The sequence below is a fragment of the Macaca mulatta genome, chromosome 2 (genome assembly GCF_049350105.2).
Source record: "Macaca mulatta isolate MMU2019108-1 chromosome 2, T2T-MMU8v2.0, whole genome shotgun sequence".
In the NCBI taxonomy this organism is placed as follows: domain Eukaryota; kingdom Metazoa; phylum Chordata; class Mammalia; order Primates; family Cercopithecidae; genus Macaca; species Macaca mulatta.
The window spans coordinates 34,480,614-34,495,146 of record NC_133407.1 but is presented as its reverse complement, the minus strand read 5'-3'; the positions used below and the strand labels follow the sequence as shown (position 1 = coordinate 34,495,146).

At 45.5% G+C, this 14,533-nt stretch overlaps 1 protein-coding gene across 1 annotated transcript; it reads right to left on the bottom strand.

Annotated features, from left to right (window-relative positions):
- Positions 1 to 10,903: 10,903 nt before the first annotated feature.
- On the bottom strand, positions 10,904 to 13,487 carry LOC717946 (U8 snoRNA-decapping enzyme-like). Its single transcript, XM_028843703.2, has 2 exons — positions 12,928 to 13,487; positions 10,904 to 12,032 (listed from the first exon to the last, which is right to left on the bottom strand). The coding sequence occupies exons 1-2, from the start codon at positions 13,411 to 13,413 to the stop codon at positions 11,820 to 11,822; spliced, it is 699 nt and encodes a 232-aa protein (XP_028699536.2). The 5' UTR covers positions 13,414 to 13,487; the 3' UTR covers positions 10,904 to 11,819.
- Between the last annotated feature and the right edge of the window lie 1,046 nt (positions 13,488 to 14,533).

Here is a 14,533-nt window from a genome sequence, read left to right as displayed (position 1 = left end):
TAAATGCCTTGAGCAAATACTGCTTCTACTCCTTGGAATGAATCTTCCAGAGCATGGTCTTTATCACGTGCGTCTGGTGCTCACATACTCTTCTATTTTGTAGTATTTCTGGAACAGATCTATTAATACTACTCTCTGTTTACTTAATCAGAGGCAATTATTCTGCTCTTTTGCTCTCAAACATTGGGGTCATTCACCTGTTCTCCCCTCCCTGTTTACGTGGCTTTTCCTACATCCACAGCCTGGAATTAGTGCTGAATAACAAGATATTGTAAACCCATTGGTTCTGTTTTTCAGATGTCTGAAGAAGGAGAGAGGACTGGGACTGTGGGTGAGAGTCCTGTTTGGGATTTGTTTATCCAGGAGCTTTTTATACTTGTTGAAAACCCCACCCACGGGTTGTCATCCTGAGTGAAAGGAGGGTATCCTCTGCCACCATATCAGCTGAGAATGTCCATGGTGGGTTCCTAGGTGGGGAGACGGGTGCAACTCAGGACAGCAGCACTTTCGTGAAAAGCCTAGGCACACAGACTCCCTTCATCAGGGAGCTGTTGGTGTGGAGCTTCCTTTTCCTGTTTCATTTCCTTCCTGAAGTCCCACTGCTATTCTTGCTTTTGGATTGTGAGTGCTGCCTTTGAGAAGACTTCCTCTCTGCCCAGCAGGCCCCTGCAGACTGCCTCCAGCCCTAAAGGGAGCACGAACTGCCTCATTTGCCCAAGTCAGAAGGGAAGTGGGGAAGCAGGGAGAAAGCACATGGTTTCTTTTTGCTGGGGCCTTAAGTCCATGGGGGATTTTCCCATTTTTCCTTTTTCCTCTGCCCTGTCCATACTCCTCTTCCTCAGAACTGAACAGGTTTTAAATAGAATCCCCCAACCTGAGATCTGCTGCACTTCTCTGTCTGATAAGGGCCAAGGTCCAGCATTTTTACTCTGGCTCAAATTCTGATGCCATCTAATGATTTGCTTACAGACTAAATTTTTCCCCTATTTTTGACTCCCCCACACCCGTTTGTGCTTCCATTAGAGATAAAGGATTTCAAAACATTTCTGTGAAATAAACTGAAACTGAAATATGGCTTCCCTCTTCTCTTCCCCTCCCTTTGTATGTTTCACTGGCCGGCTCTGAGTGTCCAGGTAACTGGGGAAGGAGGAAGTCACTGTTGCCTCAAATATTCCAGCCCAGAAGTAGCAGCTTTGCCATATGCTGGATGACCACAGAGGGCTTTGTCTCAGGACAGGGAGGGGCCCAAAGTGTTTATTCTGCACCAGCAGCTAGCAGACTCAAGGGAAAAGTGCAATGCTGAGAAGTGGGAACATCTTGCTGATTACGCTGAGAAAGGCAGAAATATGTGTTTTTGGGGAGGCAGCTGGGCCACTCACCTTCCAAGAAACAAAATGTGCTATGAAGCAGGAAGCACACACAGCATCCTGTACTTTCATATGGCTGGACGCATCTCTGCACGCTTATCCCAAGTGCTGCCTCTCTAACCTCACCACACGAATCACAGCAACATTGCAGATAAGGAAAAGGAGGCCAAGGGCTTGGCTCAAAGTCACCACAGCAGTTAGTGGGGGGTCAAAGATTGCAATGAGCATTTCTCTTCTTCCCCCCCCAGATGATTGGACTTAACAAGGCCAAGGAAAGCTTAAGTGGGTCCTGATCCTTGGCTTTCCTTAAACCTCAGCAGGGTGGGAATGAGTAAGAGGAGGAGAAGCATAGAGTGTGAGCTTCTATCACCCACTGCCTGCCTACCCAGGGACTGTAAGGTCTAGGTGATGAGATGAACTCAAAACTGACCACAATGAAACATTTTTAGGAAGGCTGCCTGAGAAGAAATCTACTGACTTGGAAGGTATGTTCAAGGGATCATACAGGAAAGTCATGGGCTCCTCAACCATCTCCAGAGACCTAAATAAAAAGCAAATTTAATAAAAATAAGGGACTGATCACTGGGATACTCCAGCAGAGTAAGACTGAGTGTTAAAGGAACCTTCCAAATGATATTAATGTTGACCGGGATTACATCCAGAATGAGTTCTGGGTCCAGAATTGCCGAGGACCGGATCCTCAGGGAAGGGATCTATTAGCAGTGTCATCAATGGTGAGTGACTCTGATCTCCCAGGCTTCAGGGTCCCTTGCAGAGATGACTGAGAGCCAAGTGCACAAAGCACAGATGAAGCTGCTGCAGGCTGGGACCCCAGGGGCTACTGGAATGTCCATTCCCTGCAGCCTGCCTATACTGAGGTTTAATCTAGATAACGTTTGACAAAAGGTGACATTACGGAGAAGAATGTAATTTACCCCTCTAGGAGTCTGTCTGTCTACCTAATCTGTACAGCTGCTCCCCCACCAGCCACTCCCATTTTTCCAAGACCAAGGGCTGCCAGTGGGAACCACACTGCTCTGCATTTAGTTTCCAGACCACTGCCTACCCTCCCTTCCTCAAAAGGCCCTTGCCTGGAAGGCGCTATCCTGTCATGCTTGTTTTCCCGTCTGGCAGGTGCCACTGGCCTTGTGGTTCACTAAGGACATTGGCTCCTAGGTCACACTATCCTCCCCAACATCTGCCCTCCAGCCTGGCTAACCCCAGATCTCACCTCTTAAGCCTCTTCCTCTAGCTCTGGCCAGCAACTCCAGGTCATAGCCTTGACTTTGCCTTTTCCTGAGATTGCTCCACCTCTTAATTTCCAAAGCACTCCTGTCTGGCTCAATACACCTCCCTGCCCGGCCCCTCACCATGCTGGAGTTTCTACCTTGTCAAGACCTCTAATTTTCTAATCCCTCCCTAGTCACCTCCAGTTTTCAGTTTCCATCTTGGTCAGATTAATCCTCAGACCACACATTTCATCACTACAATTTCTCCTGTGCATATCATCTGAATTGCCCCATCTTTCTCTCACCTCCTATACTCCCCTGGCAAAACCCCAACACTGCAGTAAGCATCTCCATCCCAGCTCCTGAATCCTAATGGGGGAAAGACAGGTGCATGCAGATCTCCATTTAACACACACACACCTGAGTGCCCAGCATTTTACTCTAAACTGACCATCTCAGAGCTCAGCCTTGCCCTGCCCTTCTGCTGTTTCCTTAACTTGCTTTTTCACACCAAAGTGAATGTTTACTTCATACCTTCTGAGAACATGCTCCACACACATCTAGCTGATAGTTTCACTTCATTTCACCAAGAAAGATTCAAATTCTATCATCTTCCCATCAATTTAGCCATCATAATCCTCTATACTTGCCTCATTCCTGTTTTTCTTGAGCCCTGTTGGGCTGCAGGCCTGTCCCTCCTCCTACAAAGGTCCTATCCCTCCTCTTTTCTCATGGGTGGTGCTTTTTCAGGGGTCCTCCTCCCGATCCCCCTCCCATCTGTCTCCTCTTGCCACCTTAACTGTTGCCGTCAACATCCACATGCTCTATGTCCCACCTTAAACACTCCTTAACCCAACAGCCCTCTCTAGTGATCATCCTAAGCCCCTTTAGGGCCAGCTTCTCATACCTTCTGCTCCCCCATTTCACTCAACCAATTGAGCCTGTCCTCTATGCCACACTTTTTGAAATTGTTGCCATCACAGTCATCAAACACCTCATGTTACTGAATTCAGTGTACAGTTCTGCCTCCGTTTTACCTAAACCCTCACAAGCACTCTGCATAGTCTACTTTCTAAAAGCAGCTTTCTCTCCTCCTAGTCTCCTTTTACATGCCCTGTCCCTTCACCCAAACTCTTGGGGTTGGGCTTCCTCAGGGCCTTGTCCTGAGCGCTCTTTTTCTCTCTTTATGGATTACCTCACCCAGTCTAAGTTTTTCTATCACCTTTATGCAGACAAATTACAAATTTGTCTTAACCTGCCCAGAATGTCTTCCTTGATCCTGTGTCTTTCAAAAGCTTGTTCCCCCACCCACCAGCCTTTCCCTACATCCTCAATATCAGTGCATTAAGACACAAACATGGAAGTCATCTTTGAATCCTCTTTCTTCCCTACTCCCCTCCTCCCACAACCAGTCCATCAGTAGGTCTTGTCAATGCCACCACCAATATCTCACGCAATCACATCCTTTCTGCCCATCTCCACTGCCCCTCCCTGCTCCAGATCACCACCATCTGTCATGTAGCTATGTGGAAGCTCCCTCCATCTCCTCCTTCCTCTACTAGCCCCTTCCAGTCCATGTTCCACACAACATCAGGAGTGACTTCCCCAAAGCATACTCCAAGCCCCTCACATGGCCTGTGAGGTCCTATCTTATCAGACTCCCACCTACATCTCCACCTTAATCTCCTCTTACTCTGGTGCGCCCACACGGCCTTTTCCATTTATAGACCATACTTTAGTAGGTTAAAGTTGACTACAAGTTATTTGCTAGTCCTCTGCCCTATTCCTCATCACCCCATCAAGAAATGGAATCTAATTTCCCTACCCCTGAATCTTGGCTTTATTTATTTATTTAGAGACAGAGTCTCACACTCGGTCACCCAGGCTGGAGTGCAGTGGCATGATCTCGGCTTATTGCAACCTCTGCCTCCCAGGTTCAAGCAATTTTCCTGCCTCAGCCTCCCAAGAAGCTGGGACTACAGGTGTGCTCCACCATGCTCAGCTGATTTTTGTGTTTTAGTAGAGACCAGATTTCACCATGTTGGCCAAGCTGGTCTCAAACTCCTGACCTCAAGTGATCTGCCTGCGTCATCCTCCCAAAGTTCTGGGATGACAGGCATGAGCCACCGTGCCTGGCCTTTGGCTGGCTTTAAATGACTTCCTTGACCAACATAGTTCGGCAAAAGTTACACTGTGCAATTTCCAAGGAGAGATAGAGGCCTTGTACTTTCTATCATGGTCTCCTGGAATGGTTCTCTGGGAGGCTGAGTCAACATGCAGGAATTTCGCCTACTGATACTACCATGTTGGCCAGACCCCATTTGGGAACTCTGGTTCCATTGAACCCCGTCTTTCAGTCATCCCTACCAAGGTGCCAGACCTGTCATTGAAGGTCTCTTTGATACTCCATACAGACCCTACAGGCCAGCTCAATACCATCTGGCATTCTCAAGGCATCTGCATCACAGTCACATGGAACAGAATTATCGACCTGGACCCCATCTAAATTTTGATTCACTAAATCTTGAAATATAACAAAATGGTTTTTCATGGAAGCACTAAGTTTTGGGATGTTTTGTCAAGATTCTGCTCACCTCAGGCACTTCATGTGTCTTTTTCTAGAATACTTTTCCCACACTCCTACCTGGCTACTTACTTCTCATCCTTCAGTTTAAATGTTCTCCAGGGTGAGCCCCTTACTTATCTAAAAGTAAAAATACCAAGTGGTTCTGTATGAGGTCCTTGTTTATTTCCTTCTTAACACTTAAATAACAAGTAGCCATCACAATTAAAATGATTAATTTTACCCTTCCCTATAGAGCAAGGGTTGGCAAACTATGGCCCAGAGGCTGGCCAACTACTTTTAAAGTTTTATTGGAATACAGCCACACCACTTGTTTATCTATTGTTCATGTGCTTTTGACATCATAGAGATGCAGAGCTGTCAGAAACAGCATGTGGTGGTGATCCCTGAGCAAAATGATGGAATAGTACTTTCCAGACTTGTCTCCCTGGAGATCCATCAATTTGAACAAGTATCCATTCATTCAGAAAAATAACTACATGAACTAAGGAAAGCAGGTAATAGATTATAGTACCTGTGTGTAACATAGAAATAATAAAAGATATAGTGAAGACAGTAGGAAGGACAGTTTTACATTACCCACATCACCTCTTCCCCAGCTTCAAGCAGCACAGTATATTGAGAGAGACCTTCCACTTGGGGAAATGTGCAGGAAGTGAGGAGTGGACTTTGCCTTGGACAAATACCTGACCCATCCAAGTAAAACCCAACACTGCCCAGGCCCCACAGCCTCACACTTTAGGCTGGTACCTGCAGACTAAGCCTCCAGGTCTGCTCCAGTACTAAACCAGATCTCATGGCCCCAAGCCCCAGACTAACCCCAGTGCCAGGTCAGCCCCCATAGACAAAGGCTCCAGGCCCATCGCAGGGCCATGTTGGTCCTGTCTGCTCCAGGCTCTAGACCACTCTAAGCACTGGGGGACTAGTCCCCATAGCCTCAGGCTTTAGGGTTTCCCTTGTGGACTCAGGCTCCAGGCCTGCCCAGTGCCAGGCCATTTTCTGTATGCTCACCTTCTAGGATAGACCACGTGTCCCAACACTCCAGCAGACCTAGGACACAGGCCAGCCCTTTTGGACCCAGTTTTCATGTCAGTAACTGCATACCCAGCTTTCAGGCCAGCCCCCACAGCTACAGGCTCCAGGCCAGCCCCCATGGCTCCAGGCTCCACATTAGCACCCAGGATCCCAAGCTTTAGACCAGCCCTTGCAGTTTCAAGCGCCATGCCTGACCCAGCATCAGACTGGGCCCAGGCTCCAGGTCAGTGCTCATGGCTCCAGTTTTGATCCACAGTTCAGGCCTGCTCCAGCAAACCCAGAGTCTAGACCCCAGCCCAGCAGACCCTGGTGCCAGGCTGGGCCCTGTGGGCCAAGGTTCTAGGACCACATCTATAGGCCTAGACTCCAGACCAGGCCTTGTGGACACAAGACCCAAGATAGCCCCACCAAAGACTCAGGTTCCAGGCCCACCCCAGTGTCAGGCCAGTCCCTGTATACTCAGAGTACAGGCCCATCCCAGTGGATCCAGGCACCCATTCCCTGCCAGTGCCTGGCTGGCCTGTGCAGACTCAGGGTCAAGGTCTATATTAGTTCCAAGTCAGCCCCTGTGGACCCAAGCTTCAGACTAGTCATTGCAGAAGTAGGCTCCAGGCCTGCCTTCATGGACCTAGCCTCCAGGACCCCACTTTCTGACCCAGACACCAGATAAGCCTATCTGAGGAGTCCAGCAGCAAACCTCCCTGCAGACCATGCCAGATGGCCTGCCCAGAATTTCTGGACAGGCTAGTTGGTAAAAGGCTGCCCCAGATGACACAAGCTTGAAAAGACTGGAATAAGTCCCTGTTTTTTCAAATGTGTGGATATCAACACTCAGCCACAAGGATTCAGAGCAATCAGGGAAACATGATCCACCCCCAACTCCCTCCCTGCAAAGAACTAAATAAAGAACCAGTATCCAAACTAAAAGAAAAGGAGACTCATCATCTTCTTGACAAATCAAAATAATTATTTCAAGGAAGCTCAGCAAACATCAAAACACTACAGATAGATAATTCAATAAATGAGGAAAATAATAACCAAGAGATTAGAATTATATTTTTAAAAATTCAGAAATTCTGGAGCTGGAAAATACCAGGAATGAAACAAAAAATGTAATAGAATATCAACAGCAGAATTGATCAAGCAGAAAAAATAATCTATAAACTTAAAGAGAGTTTATTTGAAAATATATAGTAAGAAAAGAAAAATAAAAAGGAATTAAAAGGAATGAAGAAGCCCCGTGGGATTTATGGAGCAGCATCAAAAGAGGAAATACTGAGTTATAAGAGCCCAAGAAGAAGAAAAGGAAGAAAACGGGCTAGAAAGTATATTTAAAGAAATAATAGCATAAAATTTTCCAAATCTGGGGTCAGGAAGGTGAAAGATCTCCAACAAGATTCAATCTAAACAAAACCATACCAAGATACGTTATAATGCAGCTATCAAAAATCAAAGCAAGGAGAGGATCCTAAAAGCAGCAAGAGAAAAGAAAAGAAATAACATATAAGGGAGCTCCAATAAGGTTATCAGCAGATTTCTTAGCATAAACCTTACAGGCCGTGAGAGAGTGGGATGATATATTCAGTGTTGAAGGAAATAAATGCTGGAACAATAATGCTGTACCTGGAAAAACTGCCTTCAAGAATGAAAGAGACATAGAAACTTTCCCAAAGAAAAGCTGAGGGACTTCATTATTATCAGGCATGTCTTACAAGACATGCTAAAGGGAGTTCTTTAAGTTGAAAGAAAAGTATGCTAATTAGTAACACTAAGCATATGAAAGCCTTAAACTCACTGGAAAAAGTAAGTGCACAGTCAAATTCAGGTGCTGCATAAATCACTTATATCTTTAATATAATGGTTAAAAGACAAATCTATTAAGATAATAGTGACAAAAATTTGTTAAGGGATACACAATATAAAAAGATGTAAATTATAACATTAAGGATGGAGTAAAAGTGTAGAGTTTCTGTATACAATTAATATTTAGTTGTAGTCAGCCTAAAATAGCCTATTACAATTATATTTTATATATGCCTTATGGTAACCACAAAGCAAAAACATACAGTAGATACATAAAAGATAAAAAGCAAAAAATCAGAGAATACAAATTTTAAAATCACCTAATCACAAAAGACAGCAAGACAGAAAGAAAGGAACAAAACACCTATAGAGAATGAGAAAATGATTAACAAAATGGCTGTAAGTTTTTACCTGTCAATAATTACTTTGAGCTGAGATAGCGCCACTGCACTCCAGCTTGGGTGACAGAGCAAGGCTCTGTCTGTCACAAATAAGAGAAGGATGCAACACAGTACTGGAAGTCCTACCCAGAGCAATTACTCAAAAGAAAGAAAAGGCATTCGAATTGGATAAGAAGTTACGTTTTCCCTGTTTGCAGACATGATCTTATATATAGAAAACCCTAAAGACTGTAGCAAAAAAAAGTTAGAACTAAAAAACAAATTCAGTAAAGTTGCAGGAAACAAAGTCAACATACAAAAATCAGTAGCATTTCTGTACAATAAAAAACAAACTATCTAAAAGAGAAATTGAGAAAACAATCCCATTTATAATAGCTACCAAAAGATTAAAATACTTAGGAATAAATTTAGTCAGACAGATGAAAGACCTCTACACTGAAAACTATAAGACATTGATGAAAGTAATTGAAAGTCAGGTGGGGTGGCTCATGCTTATAATCCCAGCACTCTGGGAGGCCAAGGTGGGTGGATCACCTGAGGTCAGAAGTTGGAGACCAGCCTGGCTAACATGGCGAAACCCCATCTCTAGTAAAAATACAGAAATTAGTTGGGCAGGACGGTGCATGCCTGTAGTTCCAGCTACTCAGGAAGCTGAGGCAGGAGACTTGCTTGAACCTGGGAGGAGGAGGTTGCAGTAATCTGCGATGGTGCCACGGCACTCCAGCCTGGGTGACAGAGTGAGACTCTGTCTCAAAAAAAAAAAAGGAATTGAAGAAGACACAAATAAATGGCCCAACAAATAAATGAAAACACATCCCTTGTTAATGAACTGGAAGAATTTATGTTGTTAAAATGTCCATATTACTCAAAGCAATCTGCAGATTCAATGCAATCCCTATCAAAATTCCAGTGACCTTTTTCAAAGAAATAGAAAATTCAAAGATTCATATGAAACTACAAAAAAACTCTGAATAGCCAAAAAATCTTAACCAAAACAACAAAGCTAGAAGTATCATATTGCTTGACTTCACAATGTACCACAAAGCTATAGTAACCAAAACAGCATGGTACTGTCATTAAAAAGAGACACATAGACCAGTGGAACAGAATAGAGATCCTGGAAATAAATCCACACATTTATGGTCAATTGATTTTCCACAGAGGGTAAGAATACACAATGGGGAAAAGATAATCTCTTCAATAAATGGTGTTGGGACAACTGCATATTTCTGTGCAGAAGAATAAAATTAGAACTTTATCTCATACCATATAAAAAATAAACTCAAAATAGATTAAAGACTTAAATGCAAGACCTGAAACTATAAAACTACAGAAAACAGGGTAACAGCTCCATGACATTGGTCTGGACAATGATTTTTTTGGATAAGACTTCAAAAGCACAGGCAACAACAAGAAGAATAGACAAATGGGATTACATCAAACTAAAACCTTCTGCATAGCACAGGAAACAGTTAACACAGTTAAGGGACAATCTATAGAATGGGAGAAAATAATTTCAAATCACACAACTGATGAGAGGTTAATAGCCAAAATATATAAGGAACATGAAAAACTCAATAGCAAGAAAACAAATAACCCAATTAAAAATGAGGCAGATGACCTGAATAGACATTTCTCAAAGAAAGACCAATAGGTATATAAAAAATGCTCAACATCACTAATTATTAGGAAAATGAAAATCAAAACCACTATGGGATATCACCCCATACCTGTTAGAATGGCTATGATTTAAAAAGATGAAAGATAAGTATTAGAGAAAATATGAAGAAAAGGGAACACTTACACAATATTGGTGGAAATGTACATTAGTATGATCATCATGGGAAACAGCATGGAGGTATTTAAAAATAAAGAACTACTTTATGGTCCAGCAATCCCATTACAGGGTATTTATCCAAAGGAATTGAAATTAGGATCTGGAGAGATATCTGTACTCCCATGTTCACTGCAACATTATTCACAATAGCCAAGATGTGGAATCAACGTAAGTGTCCATCAACAGAGAAATGAATAAAGAAAATGTGGTATATATACATAATGGAATACTATTTGGCCTTAAAATAGAAGGAAATCCTGTCATTTGTGACAATATGGATTAACCTAGATGACATGTTAAATAAAATAAGCTAGGTGCAAATACCATATGATCTCACTTATATATGGCATCTAAAAAAGTTAAACACATAGAAACAGAGAGTAAAATAATGGTTCCCAGGCGCTGGGGGTAGGGAACAGTAATTGAGAAGATATTGATCAAAGAATACAAAATTTCAGTTAGGAGAAATAAGTTCAAAAGATCTGTTGCATGAATGGTGACTATAGTTAATAGCTGCATTATATTTGTGAAAATTGCTATGAGTAAATTTTATGTTCTTACCATGAAAAATGATAAATGTGAGGTAATGCATATGCTAATTAGCTCAATTTAGCCACACCACAATGTATACATATTTCAAAGCATCATTTTGTACACAATAAATATAGGCAATTTTTATTAGTCAATGTTAGAAAATATTTTTTTAAAAACTATGTAGTTTACAAAGCTTAAAATATTTGCTATCTGGCTTTTAAGAAAATGTTTGCCCATCCCTGCCCTGGAGTCTTGGAGAGCAAGGATGGCTTTCTATACCTTTTATAGTACGTGGCATTTAGTAGGTACATATTAAATAGCTGTTGAAAGAAGTGAAGGGCCTCAAGTGGCTGGACAGGTATGAGTCAGTTCTCTTCTGATAGTCCCCGAGTCTACAGCGAACCAAAGATGAAAGCTCTGAAGGAGAGACACCAGTACTCACAGGTCTCACGTCCATGCTCCGTCCAAGGGGACCTAGCTACTTCCTTGCCCCTTCTCAGTTTCAGGAGAAGCAAAGTGTTGGAGGTTGGTTAAGACCCTCTCCCACCAATTGCTTTGGTGAACCCTCCAGCAAGGGCATGGCTACTTTCAGGAAAGCAAAGAGGGTCCTCTGCTTCTCTATCCTTCCCAAAAAACATGGGCTGGGCTAGACCCTAAAGAGTAGCCATGGAGGACTGTGGGAAGGACTCGCCCTTGCTGTAGAAGCTCTCTGCAAAGCAAGAGGCAGGCTATGGTAAAAGATGCCAATTCCTGCTTAAATTGAACCTCACAGGTGAAAGATGTCAGGCTGTGTGTGGTCACATTATACATATGCATGCCTGGGGGTTACTAGGCTGTATGCAAATACACAAGGAAGAGGTAGGCTCTGAGAACCTGCCAGGGCCCCTGGAATGAGCTGTGGATTTTTGTCCCTGATCCCACGAATTGGAGGGTCCTCTACTCAAAACATATGATATACATGTCATCTTTTAATTTGGTATCATCTTTAGGTCCAGAAGAGAAAACATTCCCTTCCTTGTACCAAAGTCCTCATCTCAGGTTCCCTGAGTCCACAGAGGGATGCCTCAGACGAACTGGGATCTGAAGGCCTGAGAAAGCACCAGCTTCCACCACTCCCAAGTCATGGAGGGTATCCAGTAACTGCTCCCGGGCAGCACCAATAAAGCAATTCTCTAGAAAGATGGGCAGGCCTCCCACACCATCACGCAGGGTATACAGGGGCACTCGCACCAGGCCCAGCACCTGTAAAAGTAAGGAGACAGGAGACACTGGGACTCCAGGTAGCTCATGTCACTACCTCCATCCTCTCTTTAGCAGATCTTTCTAGAGCAGATACCTCAACCCTTAATACTCCAGCAGAAACAAGCCCAAGGCTCCTATTTAAAGGAGGCCCAGTGGACCGAACGCTCTACAAATGACCCAAGACATGCTATCCAGCTCCATCAGTGTTAATCCTTATGACATCTGTCCCCTAAAACTCTATTGGCTCCTAACGCCAAAATTCATGCTTAACCCTGCAACAATGGTTCTCAAAATGGGAAACCTAGACCAGCGTTATTAGCATCACTTGGGAACTTTTGAAAAAAACAGATTCTCAGATTTCTGAACCCCTGCCCCCAGGACTTGGGAGTGGTGGAAGCTGGTGCTTTCTCACCCACGATCAGCATTCTGGGAGTAGAATCTAGTCATTTTGTTTTTATAAGCCTCACAGATGATTCTGATACTTGACAAAATTTGAGAACTACCTCCGTATACAATCTGTCTCCTACCCTGGCCTTAAGTATTAGGGCCATATCTTCTTCCTAAGAAAAACAGAGGCCCAACAATAAGGGACTAGGGTAGATGCCTGGCCATTTACACATTATCAACAGAGAGCAGCAGAGAGATGTGGACATGTGTATTCTAGAAAAATCTCTCCAGAGCCCAGTAAAGGGCGAGGTGGGTGGAAATCTTCCCGGGAACCTAGGTTGGCAGTACCATTCAATAAGAGAAGACCAAGATCTCAACTCCACCAAGAAAATGGGGAAGAGGGCAAGTTCTGACAGACGGGGACCTCAATCCAAAAAGTTTCTGAGGCAAAGGAAGGAACGGAAGGGAAAGGAATAGGATACGGAGCAGGGTCCCAGACTGGCCCCACCTCCAGCCCGTGGTCCTTGGCGCCTGTTGCGCTGGACTCCACAGCCGACAGCTGCTCGAGCGTCAGAGACTTGGCATCTGATCCAGCGTGGGAGCTACGGCAGTCAGGGCGCTCCACACGGAAGGCGGCCGCCGCCTCGCCCAGCTGTTCCAGCAGACCACGGTTCAGCCCGTCCTCCAGGCTGCTGTCTTGCGAGTCCACGAATCCGCCACGGAAGCCCAGGCGCCCATCGAAGAGCATCTGCATCTGCGAGAGAAGGAAGCTGGGATTGGCAGGGACACCCAAGAGTAGCGCCACAGGGAGGGGCAGGGCCATAGTGGAGAGAGGCTGGGCGCGCCCCCTCCTCACCAGTATGGCGTAGCGCAGGCGGAGGCGGCCAAAGAGAATCCCAGGGTCAGGCGCGTGCAGGAGCGCATAGCAGGCAGGCCTCCAGCCTGGCCCCAGCGCCAGAGCCTCGGCCAGCTCCAGCTTGCCGGCCCTAGCCATGGCCCGACACTGCTCCTCCGCTGTCCCGAAGGCCCACGAGGGCACAAGGGCGGGTCTCACCTCGGACCCATCCAAGAGTGGGCGGTGTCGCAAGGCCCCATCCCTTCAGGGATAAGGGGAGGAACTTAGGCACCTTAGGTCCGGGCGCTGCGACCGGTGCGGGAGGCAGCCAATCAGGGCGGAGCTTGCAGACCGGACTGATGTCCAGGGCCCAGGAACCTTAGGGAAACCATAAGCAGCCTCTGGGTTGGGCTTGCGGCGGGGCGGGGCTGAAGGTATGGCAGCGCCCTGAACCTGGAGCAAGGCTGGTACATAAACGCCTACCTCACAATCTGGAGTCATCTGGAGTGTCCCAGCAGGTGAGGAAGAGCTGGGGCTCTCAGTTGAGTGCTGGGAGCCAAAGAAGCAATAAGTACATTTGGTTGGGTGTAGTGGTACACAAAGCACAAGGCCTGGGTGGGCTTTAGGAGGAAATGAGGCAGGGTTGGCCTCAGACACCAAGGCCCATCCTAGGGAAATGGGGATGGAGAGGCGCCATGGTCTAACAACTATCTTGAGTGGTGAAACTGAGGGGACTTGGTGACTGAGTGAATGGGGAAGAGGGAGCGCTGGGCTAGTGGTGGTTCAGAGTTTCCTGGATGTGGTGTCATTTTCTGAGAAGGGGAGAGTAAGAGAAGGGTAAGCAGTGATAAGTGTAGTTCTAGTCAGGAATTGGGGTGACCATAGGCAGTGGGCAGCTGATCGTGGGGGTCTGACGCACAGGAAATGGCACATGGAGAAGTCACAGGGCAGTGAGATTTTCAGGGAAAGTATGGGGGTGGAAGGAGCTGTGAGTGAAATCCTGTGGTCCAGGACTGGGAGTGAGGAGGAGTGAGAGGTAGAAGCCTCCTAGGCTTTCTAGTCTTTCCCTCACACACCCTGAGACCTCTGAGCTGTGAAGGAGGGTGGGTTACCCTACCACTAGGGCAGAGGCCTACTCAGGGCCTGATGCTGAGATGCAGGATCCCTCACCCCAGGCCAGGCCTTCCCCAACCTGCAGAGCGCCCCTACACCAGGTGTCAATATTGATTATGCAATAGAAAGCAGAAGGCAGCTCCTTGACGGGAGCTAGGCATAAAGT